At 53.1% G+C, this 16567-nt stretch overlaps 1 protein-coding gene across 6 annotated transcripts in view; it reads left to right on the top strand.

Moving 5' to 3' along the window:
* The window catches only part of Rbfox3 (RNA binding fox-1 homolog 3), a 424564-nt gene that overhangs the window by 385934 nt on the left and 22063 nt on the right, over positions 1–16567 (top strand). For all 6 annotated transcript variants that reach the window (XM_057775780.1, XM_057775781.1, XM_057775779.1 and 3 more), the window contains one exon: positions 15755–16009. In XM_057775780.1, the coding sequence (XP_057631763.1) occupies positions 15755–16009 (255 nt within the window). The remainder of the gene's footprint in view (positions 1–15754; positions 16010–16567) is intronic.

Raw genomic sequence — 16567 nt, 5'->3', positions numbered from 1 at the left:
TGAGCTGTGTGTGGTACAGACTGGGGGGAGGAGTCAGTTCTGCTCCAGGGATCCAAGAGCTGGACAAGGCCAGTCACCTGTGACTCATTTTCCCATCCAAACCCTCACTGTCCACAGGATTAGTCAGGCTCAACTTCCTGTCAGGCACCCATAAGCCCTGCCTGATTGTGGGGGTGCCTGGAACTGTCCAGTGGAGTCTAAAGCAGGCCCTGCATTTCTGTGAGCCTCAGTGGAAGCCACTCCCTGCTCTGGAAATGGCCACTGTCGTCTGTGCAGAAGTGCTCCCTCAGGCTGAGGCCAGAGTGCCTCCCTTGTCCACCTCAGCCCCTCGTGGAAGTTCCTCCCTGCCACAGCTGTCGTCTCAGCACCAGGATGGCCTCAGCTGGGTCAGGGACCCTGAGTCCTGTCCCTACCTTGGGCACGTGTGGCTTGTGAGCCCAGCAGCAGGTCTGCAGTCGCGGGTCAGTCCAAGAGGGTGGGTCAGGCTCAGCACATTTCTGGGAGCCCTTGTCAAGGGTGCCACTGATCTTCAGGCTACATTTTAGGGAGCAGAATCTGAACTAGTCACATAAGGGAGAACTTTCTCTGCCCTTGCTGTGTCCCAGTTGCGTGGTTAAAAGGCATAGACATATCTAAGTGCGTAAGTACCCTCTCCCCCTCCCAGAGACACTATCCCAATCCCCAGCTCCTGCACATCCCAGGAAAAAAAGAGCCCATCAGGGGAGTTATCAGATAGACCCTAACTTCTCAAACCAAAATGCAGCGGGTAGCGGGTGGGTGTTTGACTGTGGGATGCGTTACATAATTTTCGTTGCTAGGAAATTTCTCTTCCTAATTACATTTCGCAAATTGTTGTTTCGGTGTCCTTCCAGGCAGGGCTCACTGTAGCTAGCAGGGAGATGCTGGAACCCAGGGGTGTTGTGGGAGGGACCTGGGGTTTCTGTACAGACTGTGGGCTACTTTCCTACGTAGGTCCTGCTTGCCCAGCCTCCTGCCATTACCCCATACACACATACACACACACACACACACACACACACACACACACACACACACACTGCCTCCACCCCACTGGACAGCGTCACGTCCTGAGCACCATGCTTAATATCCTGTTCCATTTGCTAAATGAAGACCATGGGTAATTAATAATGCTAATATTCCCTAATGGATGTGCAGGCAACAGCTGTAAGCTGCCTCTGTGCTCGGAAGAGGGCTCGTCCGGGGGTGTAGCGCTTGCTGCCCGGGGGACCTCGGGAGAACATGATCCAGGGACTGGGTGGCTCTCTGTGCCCTTCCGCCCGACCCTCCCCACTCTGTCCTCTCATTTGCCTCTCCAGGGAGGAGCTTTGGCTCTTGTCACCAGCAACCTGAGTTAAGCTTGGCCTTCCCTGGTCAGTCTGCCAGCGATCTCGCTCATTTGCACCTCCCGAGGGAAACAAGCAGAGTGGAGGTGACAGGGCGGTGGGGGGAGAGCTTAGAGGGCTTCCTGGAGGAGGGCGGCCTCCGGAATGTTGAGGGGGATCGGAGGAGTCCTGGGATTTCAGCAGAGACTCTGTGCAGGCTGTCTAGGACAGGACCTTGGGCGGCTCTCTTCACTGTGAACGGGATGGACACGATCCTGGAAGGGAAGGCACTCCTTGCTGCCATGGGGTGGGCGTCAGCAAACCATTCGTGGTTGAGTGAGCTGCAGCTGGGGGACAGGATAAACTGTGGGTCCTGCCGTGACGCATACAGGGAATTGCTGGTCCAGGCTGGGACCTCCTCGAGGATACTCCTTTCTGATTTTTCATCTTTCCACCTCCAACATGTCTGCTCTTTCCTCTGGCTCCCTTCACCTGCCCCAGGCTGTGACAATCCACAGGCATCTCCGGAACCTTGACCCTCTTTCGCTCTGGGCATGTGCAGGGAAAGACTAGGCTTCCCTTGGCTTCTGTCATGCCCTCACCCGTGTGTAGGTCAGCCAGCCTTCCTGTGGGTATGGCACAGCCTTTGAATCCTTAGCACTACCCTTGGCCACTTCACCATGTGGCCATGTGAATCAGGCCAGGTGTGGGAACTGCCCCCCCCCCCAGCACTGAACCTCTTTGTGAACTGGACAAAGCCCCATCTTGAGGAGTGTTGGGGAATTGGTGGGACCAGGGCACAGAGCCTCTGTGAGACCGGCACCCTGGCATACCATGGCAAAGAGGGCCCAAGTCTGGGAAAGGGGTCTCCTCCCAGGACCTCCCTTACTTCTTAGAGTCAGAAGCGCTCTGTGATCTTCCTTGTATGCTTTGTACCTCCTCTGCCACCCCTCTTGAGAGTCTTTTAACTACCAGAGGGAAAGCCTGTGGACTGTGATGAAATCTGGTACCTCCTGGAGATGAGCGGGCAGCCACCCGCTCCCAGTGTTGTCTTAGGGGACAGGAAGAGAGGCCTTAGACCTAATCCCCACCCTCGATTCTGTGTCCACCACTCTGGCATCAGACCAGCCAGAGACACCGTTACCTGCTGACCATGGCCCCTCCTGTCCCCAGGGGGAAGCTGCCCAGTAGGTGGCACCCAGTTCTTACAGCAGTACTTTAGGCATGCGCACAGAGAGAGGTGTAGGTCAGATGTACGGCTGAGACTGGCAGGAAAGGGGGATGGGAATCTACCTTGCAGGGTAGGGACTGGCCCAGTGTGCTGGGTTCCTTTGCTGACCCCAAGCATGGCACTCACTCACCCTCCATCTGCCTCACTGAGATCCCACCCAGGCTCAATGCTCAACCCAGCCCAGTGTCCTCACACTCTACAGGGCTGCAGAGGAGGGGCACAGTCCATCCCCATCAACTTGGTTGGCAGTCAAGGGTAAAGCCTGTCTTTATGTGCCCTAGCCACTGCCTTCCCAGAGCCATCAGCGAGCTCTGGCTCCTGGCTCATTTCCCCAGGCAAGACAGTGAGGCTGGGGTGGGGGGGAGATTTATGGCGCTTCGTTCCATGTGATTGGTATGCCGTGGGCTTGGAAGGAATTACCGCCTAATCGTGCGAAAATCCTTCCCTTGGCCTGGGGCTTTTCAGCTGAGATCTCTGCCAGCCCTAAGCAGAAAGGGGCTGGGCTGAGAGGCTGTTGGTACTGCGGTAGGATTCTCCTGGGGCTAGCCTCCACCCTGGGCATCTGTCAGTAGCTGGGCAAAGGGCTCTGACAGATCCAGGAGTTCCTACTGTGTCTTGTTCCTGGAACTCCCTTGGCACCTGACGAGGCACACCAACCCTCTCTGAAAGCGGCCTTAGATCACAGACTAAAATCCATGAGATTATGAAGAGAAACAATTAGATTGGAATACAGAAGAAGAGAGTAAGCGGGACTGTGGTGTGCCCGGCTGGTCGGGAGCACTCTGCATTTACAGCCCAGTGAATGGTGACCGTGAAGGGCAGTAGGTGCTGGTGACACAGTGGGGAGGCCCCGAGGTCCCTGCTAAAGATGAGTCTCAGGTCATACTCGCCCCCAGTGCCTGCGGTCATACACACACGTGAGTGGAGATGCAGCCGGTAATGATGGAAAGAGGGCATTTCCCAGAGTGCAGGCTTCCTGAGTTCTGTGCCTGAGAGTACACAGTACTCATGGAATATGCAGGGTACATGCAGCCCATGAGACAGGCAGTACATACTTAGCCCAGGACACACACAGGACACATTCATCCCAGAGAAAATGAGGTACCCCCAAAACCAGTGCACACAGAGCCTATGGAACCCATCAAGTCTGCAGAACACCTCACCTCAGAACATGCGGTGCACACACACAGCCCATGGGACTCATAGCCACGTGGAGCCCACACACCATACAGTGCACCTAGGCCCATGGTGTGCACATGGGACACACTGTGCACACAGGACCATGAAGCAGGTGCACACATAGCATATGCTGCCTCTCAGGTGCTCCGCTCATTCGGGTACATCCTACCCCCATGGGACCTCATGTCTGTGTCACAGTGCAGACAAGGAAACTAGCCAAGGCAAAGTTGCTCACAACAGGTCCCACGGGAGCAAGGAGGCCAGAGCTAGAGGGGCCACCCAACCCATGCATGCTGCAGGGGAGTGTGTCAGGAGACAAGTGTATGTCCTGTGGGAAGCCGGACATCCTGGAACCTGCTGAGCAGGCTGCACACGCAGCCTTGGGTTTGCAAAAGACCTATTGTCCACTCAGGGAGGAACTCAGCCATAATCCACAAAGTGAGGAACTCAGCCATCGTCCACCCCGGGAGGAACTCAGCCATCGTCCACCCAGTGGCCTCCACAGCACTGTGAGAGCCCTGCGGCCTCCTAGAAAATCACAAGTTGTGAAGCAGAAAGAAAGGACAAGAGTCAGAATTAGGGTCTAACAGAGCGAAGGCAGAAGGGACCCCCAGTTCTCCTTGCTGACAGTAAGTGGCAAGCTAATCTGCTGAGTGACTCTGGGCTTTGGTGCCTGACCACTGCCTAAGACCCTGCCTAGGTCAGCCCCCAAAGTCCCTCCAGGCTCCAGGGAGAAAGAAAGGAAGATTTTCATGGCACTGGGATCCTCTGGGAATCAGGTCAGTGTGGACTCTGAAGCCTTCATGGAGAAGATGAGATATGAGCAAGAAGACCTCATGAGCCCTTGTTGGAGTAATATGTGGTGTGGTAATGGGTCCAGCATCCCTAATTAGTGACCCTAGGTGGGCTGATGAGACAGGGTAGGCTGGAGATGGAGGGAGAGCAAGTGTCTTGGGAAGACCCCTGCCCCAGCCTTGGAGCCTTCCCTGCATGGAGTCCTTCAGCATGACTCCACCTAGGCCTCCTACCATGTTACCCCTTGATCCCTGGCTTCCTGGCACTCCTGCTAAGCAAAGAGACGCGCCAAAGGCCAAGGCTGGCCCTCCTCGACTCCTAGGGTGTTGGAGTCCCAGAACGAGCTCCTGTTGGGCATCTGTCCCCAGCTACATCTTGAGTGACTTCAGACTGACTGCACGAAGTAGTCACACTGAAGTATTTACACCAAGGCAATGGGCAGACACTATGGCATAGCTATGTCCCCCGAGCTCATATTAAATATTCCCCCAGGACACCACTGCCTTCCTGGTACAATCCTAGCGATTCTGGGTCAGGACATCCACACCGCAGAAACCCCGAGGACACAGAAGCAGAGGGTATACCCCTTATTCTTGTCTGAACAGTAGTTCATACCTACCAAGTAGAGTCAGGTGGCAGAATCAAGCAGGCCTGTTTAAAATCTAGGTGGACCATGGGTTGGCTGTGTCACCTGCCTACTCTGAGTTTCTTCACTAATATGGAAAATGCCAGTTCAAGGGACTATTCTGTGACCAAAGGATCGTGTGGTTATAGCCTGACTCAGTGCTGAGGCCCCCTGAGTTCTCATACCACCAGTGGCTGCCACCACAGTCAGCTGTCACCTTCCTGAGCACCTGCTATGTGTCTGAGTGGGTGGAGGCACCAGCCCTTGAGCTCAGAGTCTCATGGTCCAGAGATCCATCCTGTTTTATTTTATTTTATTTTATTGATTTTTGTTTAGCTCTACATTTTCCTCTGCTCTCCTCCCTCCCTCTCCCCTCCCCTTCAACCCTCTCCCAAGGTCCCCATGCTCCCAATTTACTTAGGAGATCTTGTCTTTTTCCATTACCCATGTAGATTAGATCTATGTAAGTCTCTCTTAGGGTCCTCATTGTTGTTTAGGTTCTCTGGGATTGTGGTTTGTAGGCTGGTTTTCTTTACTTTATGTTTAAAAACCACTTATGAGTGAGTACATGTGATAATTGTCTTTCTGGGTCTGGGTTACTTCACTAAAATGATGTTTTCTAGCTCCATCCATTTGCCTGCAAAATTCAAGCTGCCGTTATTTTTTTCTGCTGTGTAGTACTCCATTGTGTAAATGTACCACATTTTCCTTATCCATTCTTCGGTCAAGGGGCATTTAGGTTGTTTCCAGGTTCTGGCTATGACAAACAAAGTTGCTATGAACATAGTTGAACACATGTCTTTGTGGCACGATTGAGCATCCTTTGGATATATACCCAAAAGTGGTATTAACTGCGTCTTGAGGAAGGTTGTTTCCTAATTTTCTGAGAAATCACCACACTGACATCCAAAGGGGTTGTACCAGCTTGCATTCCCACCAGCAATGCAGAAGTGTTCCCTTTTCCCTACAACCTCTCCAGCATAAGTTGTCATCAGTGTTTTTGATCTTGGCCATTCTTACAGGTGTGAGATGGAATCTCAGAGTTGTTTTGATTTGCATTTCTCTGTTGACTAAGGATGTTTAACATTTCCTTAAGTGTCTTTTGGCCATTTTAGATTCCTCTGTTGAGAGTCCTCTGTTTAAGTCTGTACTCCATTTTTTTATTGGATTATTTGGTTTTTTTGATGACCAATTTCTTGAGTTCTTTGTATATTTTGGAGATCAGACCTCTGTCTGATGTGAAGTTAGTGAAGATCTTTTCTCATTCTGTAGCCAATCGTTTTGTCTTGTTTTCCGTATCCTTTGCTTTACAGAAGCTTTTCAGTTTCAGGAGGTTCCATTTATTAATTGTTTCTCCCAGTGTCTGTGCTGCTGGGTTATATTTAGGAAGTGGTTCCCTGTGCCAATGCGTTCAAGTGTACTTCCCACTTTCTCTTCTATAAGGTTCAGTGTGGCTGGCTTTATGTTGAGGTCTTTGATCCACTGGGACTTGAGTTTTGTACTGGTGATAGATATGGGTCTATTTTCATTCTTCTACATGTTTGTATCCAGTTATGCCCACACTACTTGTTAAATATGCTTTCTTTTTTCCATTTGATATTTTTTTGCTTCTTTGTCAAAAATCAGGTGTTCGAAGGTGTGTGGATTAATATCCTGGTCTTCTATTTGGTTCCATTGGTCCTCCTGTCTGTTTTTATTAGAGCTCCATCCTCAAAGCTCAGGTTCTAGAACATTCTGGCAGCTCAGGCTGGAAAAAGACCCATGTTCTCGTTTGCTTCGGCGTACAGGTTATGGTCCATCACAGGGGGAGCCAAGGCAGGAGCTTAAACAGGAACCTGGAAGCAGGAACTGAAGCAGAAACCAAGGAGGGGCACACTGCTTACTGACTGGCTCCTCCTGGCTTCCTCAGTCTGCTTGCTTGTACCATCTAGAACCACTTGCGGGGGGGAGGGGGTGATACCACCCATGGCAGGTTGGGCTTTCCTGAATCAATTAGCAATTAAGAAAATGCAAAACAAAGGAGAAGGAAGGGAGGAGAATGAGACGCCTCACAAGCATGCCCACAGCTTGGTCTGATGGAGACAATCCCTCTGTTGAGATTCCCTCTTCTCGGGTGACTCTAGTTAGGGTCAAGTTGATGGAAACTAACCACCACAGACTGTGAGTGGGGAGGTAGCCCGCTTCGGTGCTAAGGGAGCAACTGAGGCAGAAGGTGCACCCACCGTAGGCCCCTCTTCCATTCCTCCAGCATTCTCTTGAGGTTCATTTCCACACCCATAGGAAAACAGCATCACCTCGTCTGTTCCACAGGAAACCTTTGTATGAATCACCAAAGGGATACTTGGTGCTGATGCAGGAGCATCCAGCTGTCATGGGGCCACACAAAAAGTCCCGGTGTTAAGGGGAGCCACCACCACCTCCATCTTCTTCCCCAAAAGAGGGGTGATTGGTCAGCCCAGATGGGGTGGTACAGCTCCAGTTACTTCATGTCTATCGAGCATATGCCTGGCTGACTGTTGCCTGAGGACAAACCTCAGCTTACTGCTGTCCTTCAGGCCCCAGGGACCTGGCACCAAACATGGAACGCATTTGGTGAGCAGTGCCACACACCACTCGCTCTCTGGTTGGTACGACCCAGAGGATACCAGTCCTGCAGCCCTCACGAGGAAATGTGGACTCATGAACTCAGCCCCCTTTTTCACTCAAAGCTCCTGGGATCTGGGGACCCAAGACCCTGGCAGCAGGCTCACTCTACCCTCCATGTGTGTATTCAGACCCATCTTGACTATTCTTCCTGGAGCACTTTGATCACAACAGGACGCCTTCTCCAGAGTCATGGCAATCCAGCAGTGTGGCAGCAGAAACATAGGCAGATTTCTCACATGGGCTTACCAAGGTGATGCTCAGTGGCTGCCAGTGTCTTTCCTGGACATCAGCATGTCCATTCCTCTTAGATAACCTTTTCTTTGTTCTTAAAATTATACTGTCTTGTAATGTGCACTATTGAAAATGAAAAGAAAATAGAAGTGTCACCCCTGAGATTTTCTGGCCCCTGATTGACCACCTCTTTCTGCTCCCTGGCCTCTCTAGGCATCTGTTTTCTTCTTATCCCTTGTCACCTTACCTCTAGCCACCCCCAGGGGCCCACATCTGCTCTTAACCAGGACCACTGAGCACACATGGACTGTACCTCTGAGCTTCCCCTTCTACAGGTGGGCATTAAGAAGAGATGCGACTCTCAGCTCCTGTGTAGGCATTACCACCACATTCTAGAGATAATAGGTGTGGGGTCAGTATCTAGTCCAGATACCTGTCTGTCAGATTTCATTTACCTGCAATTCTTCATCTGGGAGGTAGGGGGCAGTATTCAACTCCTGGGTCTGTGCAAGGAACAGCTAAACTGGGTGATGCTGCGCTAGATGATTCTGCTCATATGAGAATCAGCCTACAGGGGACGAATCCGTAACCTCTGCGTAGACCCAGGTGTCTGGCAGATGTTTCTACAGAGAAAGATGCCATCTCTATGAATGGCAGTGAGAAGGAAACTTCTCACTGGTAGTGACAGACTGGGCTGGGTCTCTTGTCTCCTTCTATCCGAAAGGCTTGGAAACTGAAGGAGTATTTCATTTGTTCAAGACAGCCAGAGGCAATGGTGCGGACATGCCTGGTGTCCAGAAAGATGGGCCCAGCTCCACGTGAGTGCCCCCTTTAGGTGGGACTGGGGACAGGATCATCCTTGCTTCCATGCTGGGGAGATCACTGGTATCTAATTTTCTGTTCCTGTGACAAAACACCTGGCAAAAGAAATCAGTCTTCGGGTGGAAAGGTTTATTCTGGACACAGTTTGGGGGCACATGGGAAGGCATGGCAGCAGGAGCGTCAGGCAGTTGGTGACACTGCACCCATCATCAGGAAGTGGAGAACATTGGTGCTCAGCCCGCATTCTCCTTTGTATTCCGTTCAGGACGCCAGCCTAAGGAATGGTGTTGCCCATGCTCATCATGGGTCTTCCTCCCTCAGTTAAATGTCCCTGGAAACACCCTCACAGACATGCCCAGGAGTGTGCCTCCTAGGTCATTCCAAACTAGCCATGCTGACGGTGACGGATAACCATCCTAACATTCAAGTGTGTCACAGGAGCTGGGGACTAGAACCCAGACCACCCACTGGCTGGAGGGTAGCCCCAAGGGCAGACTGTGCCTCACAGAACCTGAATCCTTCAAAGGTTTGGGTAGGCCGGGGAAGTTCAGAGTAGGTACCTCTACTTCTGCCCTTTGGACTCCCGTCACCGTGCAGGGGCAGCCCCTGTCCTGGGCGGGTCTCTCTGCCCCAGCCTCTTTCTGGGCTTTGGAAAGTTGACATGTCACCGTCCTGTGCCAGTTCCTCTTGTGGGACCCAGAACCCAGTCCCAAGCCCCTCTTCCCATCACCCGTCCAGATATGCATGACCCCATTCCCAACAGGAGGCTGAGGAACTGGGTAATGGGGCTCTCTCGCTCCCTGACCACATAGCCTCTGGCCCCAGCATCCATGCCTTCAAGCCACCGTGAGGATAAATGAGTAGTGGGTGGCCGTGAGGGTCCGTGCTTATGCAGTTAAGAGACATGCAATGAGGGTCCATCTCGGGACGTAGGTGACACAGGACAGTGACCCTCGTAGCAGCGTGGTGATGAGGCTGGGGCTCCCCTGTCTGCCTTCCTCACTATTGCCTAGAGCGGGCTTTGCCCAGGAGTGGGAAGAAATGGCCCAGTGCCCATTTCCCCCACCCAACAGCATGGCCAGTGGACCTTGGGCAGGCAGCACCCTCTCTCCAGGGGTGAGGAGTCCGAGAGCAATTATCTTAATTGTCCTGGAGGGCCTGAGAGCAGAGAGAGCCAGCAAGACTGCAGAGGGCAAGTGGCCAGCTGTCCAGGGAGCGGCTCCAGCTGCTGTCAGGCCTCCAACTTTCTGTCTTCTCCATCAGCACACACCCTGAGCACCTTCCCTTGCCTGGCATCCTACGTGCAGACTACAGGACCCAGACCGGGGAAGCTGGGCCAGTGACACAGAGACCACAGGCCTCCTTAGCCACAAACCCTGCAGAAGAAGGGGCCTTATGGGGACAAGTCATTGTCTCATTCCACAGCTAGGGACCAAAAGAGATTAAGGCCACGTCCAGGCCCATCCAGCTATGGAGGTGATGAGCCAGTGCGGGATCCAGGTCAAAGGCATAGGCATCCAAATGCAAGTGCCCAGGCCACGCTGCTGGGTTTGGCAGGTAGCCACAAGGCCTTCCCATCCCAGAGCAAAGGGAACCCGTTCATTCCATTGTTTCACCCGGACCCAAGAGGTGCGGGTAGCCCACCCACTCCTGTTGAGTATAGGGGACAAGTAGCATGACCACCAGGGACAGAAAGAGGAAGAATCCGTGAAGGAGGGAGACTCAGAGAGGGGCTTCCATGAGAGGAAGCCAGGGGAGAAAGTGTCCCACCCAGACTGACTGCCTCCCCACCCCAACCCCCTGGAAGCCAGAGGACAAGGTGTCCCAGCTCTCAGAGTTCAAGGGAGAAAATGCTAGGATCTAACGAGGCAGATACAAGGAGCAGCAGCTTGTAGCCCCACCCCTCTGCCTTCTTCCCACGCCCACGCCAGTTCCAGCCCTCTGTGTATCACCCTGAGTCCTTCAGGGATGGATCCAGGCTCCCTAGAGACCCCCACCGTCTAGTTGTCTGGTCCATGGACCAGAGACCCCCTCAAAGGCACAGACTCATCAGACCCTATAATAGGGGCTTCAAGGATTCCCACAAATACTGCTGAAAATGCACCATTTCAAAGTATTGGGGGTGGACAAGGCTCAGAGAGTAAAGGCCCTCGTCACAAAAGCCTGATGACCTAAGTTCTGTCCTGGAATCCGCATAAAGGTGGGAGGAGAGAACTGGTGCCCTCCACACACATGCTGTGACATGCATGTCCCCATACACTTCGTGCACACACACACAATAATAATAATAAATAAATTTTTAAAAGTGAAAATTGCAGCATCAAGTCCAGATGTTGTGGACACCATAGTTGGTATCATTTATCTGGCGAAACATCAAGCCTCAGGTCAGCACTGGGGTGCACCTATGGTGTGAACTGAAGGAGCCGTTCCAGATGTGCTGATGAATGCCTAATCTGGGACCCCCTCTCTCCTGCAACAGCCCCAGCCCTGGGGAGTCCTGTGATGTGGCCAGTTTTCAGCCAGCGAGGTGAGCTTACTCACCTGGAGCCATTTGAGATGCTCCCAGCTTGCTGGAATGAGCTGGGTCCATCCAGCTCCAACTTACCTCCGTAGACTGCTCCCAGTCTCCCACCTAGTCTTCAGAAGGCACGTGGGTGACAGATCTCTGCCACCTCCCCACTCTGTGCCTCACCCACTCTGCCCTTCCACATGCACTTAGATCCCTCGGTAAAAATAACGGCCGTGGTGCCTGTCCTGGGAGAGACGGAGAATATCCTGGGCTGGTGTTCCAGAGTGTGAGTGGGGCTTCATTAGAAAAAACCTGAGACCCAAAGGTGCTGGGCAAGCTTCACAGTCCTAAACTAGGGCCTGTTAGAGGTAGGTGACACCTGAGGCCACCTTCTGGGTGAGAACTCTGACCATTTCACAGAGCTAAGCCAGAGAGCGACTGTGTCATACACCTAAATCTGTTCTTTCCTCATGGGTACCTCTCTGTCACCATTTCCCTGAGTGACACGTGGAACTCTGACCCTAGAGAGTCAGTGCAGCCAGGCAGACACAGCGCCTGTTCCCCAGAGACCGTGTCCCACCCTGCAGGGTAGGAGATAGACAGTGGTCTGAGATGATAAACATCTGGATTCGGGCTCCCAGGCTGAGGAGAATATGGGTCAAGGGATGGTGAGTGCTGATCCGGGGACCCCGATTTATAAAGGCTCCCTGAGAGTGCAATACTGAGAACATGAGAGCACCCCAAGTGTCTGATGGAAGAACATCCCCACAGGAGGAAGAGCCAGGGGGAGTGACTTGAGCCAGGAGCTAGGTGGGCATGGAGCAGCAGGGACATTTGTGTCTACATAAAACAAGCCATGTAAGCAGGAATTTGGGGTGCTGTGAGGACTTGGGGTTTCACTCCAAAGGGAACAGACTGGAGGGGCTGAAACAGAAGCCGGAAGTCTGGAGGGACAAGGCAGAGGGGAAGCCCTGACTCGGTCCAAGTGGTTGGATCCTGAGTTCATGAAGGCAGAGTTAGAGTTGCTGAGGGACTGTGGATTGTAATAGAACTGCCACTGTGACCTGAATCCTGAATGCTGAGCTCTCGAGCTAGGGGAGAGGGATGTGTGTCCCAGAACGGAAAGACTTTTGGAGCAGCAGGTCCAATGTGGCATCACAAGGAAACCAAATTGTAAGCCGTGTGAGGCACTGGCATTCTGGTAAGACCTTGGACGTATGCACGTGATCTCGTCTAATCCACACACATGGTAGATGCTTGCTTCCACACTTCACAGCTGAGCAGATGGAGGTAGAGACAACAGGCCACTGCCCTCCATGGAGAACTGCACCCTGTCCCAGGAGGACCCTGGAGAAGAGGGCAATGACAGAGTTCAGATCCCAGGAGATGTAGCTCAAATGTAGCACGAATTCTAATAATAAAAACCCAGAGTCAGATATTAGGGGGTGAAAGCCGAGAGATCAGAGAAGCAGAGCAGCCAGCCACTAGGGAGTTCTTACCTCTACCAGTACTCAGACTGAGGGAGCTGTCCTGTCTCTACAAATTCTCAGACCACTGCTGTCTCTACGAAACCTCAGACTGCATCTGAGCTCCCGTCTCCTCCCGCCTTATATTCCTCTCTCCACCGAGCCATATCACTCCCGTCTCCACCTCCCTAGTGCTGGGATTAAAGCCATGTGACCCCAAGTGCTGGGATCACCTTTGTATGAGCTGTTTCTCTTTTAGACAGATTCGATCTTGTGTAGCCCAGGATGGCTTTGAACTCACAGAGATCCATCTGCCTCTGTCTCCTGAGTGCTGGGATTAAAGGTGTGTGCCACCACTGCTTGACTTCTATGGCTAACTAGTGGCTTAACTCTGCACTCTGATCTTCAAGCAAGCTTTATTTGTTAGATTACAAACAAAATATCACTCCATACAGTGATGACTGCTTGAACCCCTAAGCCACCAGGTGGCTCAGGTCACCATCTGCAGGTGGTCACCATGGTACCCTGGACCAGGGGGTGCAGAATAAATGGGTGTGATATCTCCCTGTTGTATATTTCTCCCTCCTCGTGCTGAGGATGGCTGTGGTCCCAAGTGACCCTCAGACCCGGCTACAGACTCATCACTCAAGGGCTTTAAGACGATGCCAGGGCACCACCCCAGGCAACTGAAGTGAAAGCCACCCAGGAGGAGTGGTGAAGCCATATCAGTTAGTGAAGGTTCTCATCAAATATTTACAGGGGAATTGATTTCCCTGGCGTCTGCCAGGCCGCTGACAGGCCCCTCCTTTCCTCCCCCTCACCTTCCACACCCGGTGGCCTCCTATCCTATCCTGCCATCCCCCGTTGGCCATCCCGGGTGCTAGATGCTCTCCACCCCTGCATGACATTCCCATCTCTGTCCAGCCCTCCAACACCCCCTCCACAAGCCACTTTACCCATTTTGAATGCCAGCATGTCTGGTAACAGTGGGAAAATGACTTCTAGACCTAGCTCTATGGAAGAGTCAGTTGGGAATCTCGGGCAAGGGGGTTTGCTGTGCCCAGGTGTAAGAAGGAAAGCGGGGGGAGAGGCAATGCGAGGCATACCCCTCTCTTCAGAGTTTACACGCTGTCCCAGTTTTGAGCTTCTGCATAGACAAGGAAGAGACCAAGCAGCTTCACTGGGAGGGAGAGAAGTGGGAGGAAGGACAGAGAAGGAGGGAAGAAAGAGAACTTGGGTACCAGAGACTATCGACTCGGTGAATCTGGTCTAGGGTGGCTGGCTCTGGGTGCTTTAGGGAACAGGGCAAGGCTAACACTCATGGTTAGTGACCAGACAGACAGGGTTGGTGCCAGGCCAGGCAGACCCTTCACACTTGCTGTGGCCTTGTGGTGGCCAGGACCCTTGAGCACCGTCGCAATGGATCCAGCCTCTGGACAGCTGTGGCATTCAGCAAACCTGGTGAAACAGGCCTGTTCTTGCTTCCCAGGGTAACTCAAGCCCAGCTTGGGCCGGGCGCACCCCAAGATGCAAAGAAAGCAGCTACTGGAAGAGTAAACGGAAACCTGGTGATGTGTATGGGCAAGGCCAAGGCCAGTGTAGACTCTGGTGGGAGAGGCTCTCGTCAGTGAGCATGGGGCATTAAAGCACGTGGAATCAGCTATGGGGAACAGAGGGTACTGGAGAGAGTCCCACAGGCTGACACTTGCCTGCTACCCCAAGTCTGAGGTGGACACAGCCAGAATGAGAGGCCAGTCATGCAGCTGGCAAAGGGGTTGGGCAGACACAAGGGGAAATGGGAAAGAGACACACACACACCTGCTACCTTGTGCCCACGCTTAAGTGGTTCTGACTAAATGAAGTATCTCATACTTTGGACCATAGGGAATCCATGTTGGGTGGGCATGTGTGGAAGGAGGCACCTCTGTCTGTCCCCCTTCCTCAGCTTATCAGAGACACTCAGCAATGACATTTTTCACTGATGTCCCCTTGGGGGTCTGCTCCTATGGGAGACATTGCCTGCCCAGAGGGGACGACGCAGGGACTATGTCTCGCAGCAGTGAACCAATCTCTTCCCTCTCCAGCCTCTCCTGCACTGACTCTGCAGGTCAGAAGTCTCTGCTGAAGGAAGGGCCCCTCACTGCGCTGCTTGTCTGCCTATAATGACTTTTCCTCATCAGTGCCTAAGAGGCATAGGGTGGAACCCAGACCTGCATCCTCAGCCTCCAGGCTCCCTGGTGATGCTGACACCGGGGACCCAGGCACCAGCTTTGAGAGTCACTGCGGAGGCCTTGCTGGGGGTTGGGGGTCAGCATCGAGGGGATGCACATCACTTCTCTGGGCTACAGACTTTCAAGGGGGCGGGAAAGAATCTTGACAGTCACCCTGTCGCGATGTGTTCTGCTCCTGTTCAATCAAGGTGAACTATTCAGCCACCCCTTCTAGTGGGAAACCACGGCATGGAACCCCAAGAGGGAAGAGGCTTGGTAGCAAGAGAACAGGGTGCTGCTTGAATGCCTGGATACCCATATCCAGGGAATGCTGGTTTTCAGTGGCCACTATTATTAGGGGACGCCAGGTGAAGGGCATGACGTTCAATCCATGTTGGCTCCTGTAGTGAGTCTACAGTGGTCTTGATAGAAGATGATTGGTTTTGAAATCTAGGTGGCAGAACAGAATTCTGAAGTTGCATGGTCACATCCAACAAGTATAAGCCAGGAGTGCCTTCTGCCGGTACCTCTATCCTGGCACCTCCGGCAGCTCTGCTAGGGGAGCCCCATCCTGAGGACCTGGGAGACGGCACAGGAAGTAGTGTGTGGAAATCACAGAGCCTGAATTGACAGTCAACATCCCCCCTCACTGGCTTCCAAAGGTCCTAACCACGGCTTTGCTCTTCTCTACCTACAGGGCAATCAGGACGCCACGGCTCCGCCTGAAGCGATGGCCCAGCCCTACCCCCCTGCCCAGTACCCCCCTCCGCCTCAGAATGGAATCCCAGCTGAATATGCCCCGCCTCCACCACACCCCACACAGGACTACTCCGGCCAGACCCCAGTCCCCCCAGAGCACGGCATGACCCTCTACACACCAGCACAGACGCACCCTGAGCAGCCGGGCACCGAGGCCAGTACACAGCCCATTGCTGGGACCCAGACAGTGCCGGTAAGAGACCCTTCCCACAATGGTCAGCCCAGGACTGTGGGGCAGAGTGTCCCCAGTACATGCTGGCTGGGCAGAACTTTCTAGAAAGGACCTCTAAATACATAAGGAGGGCCAGACTTCAGTGTTGGGCATCTGCCCCAGAGATCTTCACCCCAGAGAGCCTGCTTCCAGTCCCAGACTTCAGGTACTCCATATCCAACACCAGGGTTCCCTGCAGTGAGCAAGTGCTACCAAGGGGCCATAGAATGAGGTAGTGACCTCACTCACCCCGGGCTTCAGACAAACTCTCACCTCATCTGGGAGGTGAGGAGGGTGGTGGAGGCTACAGAGGTCCTGTTAAGGGGAGGTTAGAGCCAGAGGCTTGGGCTGCCTAGGGTCTCTGGAGAAAGAGTGGGCAGTGAAGGGTGGGCGGCTGTGGAGCTGTCTCCGGTTGCAGGCCCCCCTGTCTTTTCTAATCACTTGTAATCTACCTGCTTGGCTGCCCTCCAATCAGATAGCTTCAATTACGCGGTTGTAATGCAGCTCGGAGGCGAAAGTGCTGAGCACGGCACTTCTCAG

Source organism: Chionomys nivalis, chromosome 7 (genome assembly GCF_950005125.1).
Source record: "Chionomys nivalis chromosome 7, mChiNiv1.1, whole genome shotgun sequence".
In the NCBI taxonomy this organism is placed as follows: Eukaryota; Metazoa; Chordata; class Mammalia; order Rodentia; family Cricetidae; genus Chionomys; species Chionomys nivalis.
The sequence above is the reverse complement of the archived record's forward strand: the minus strand, read 5'-3'. Positions and strand labels throughout refer to the sequence as shown.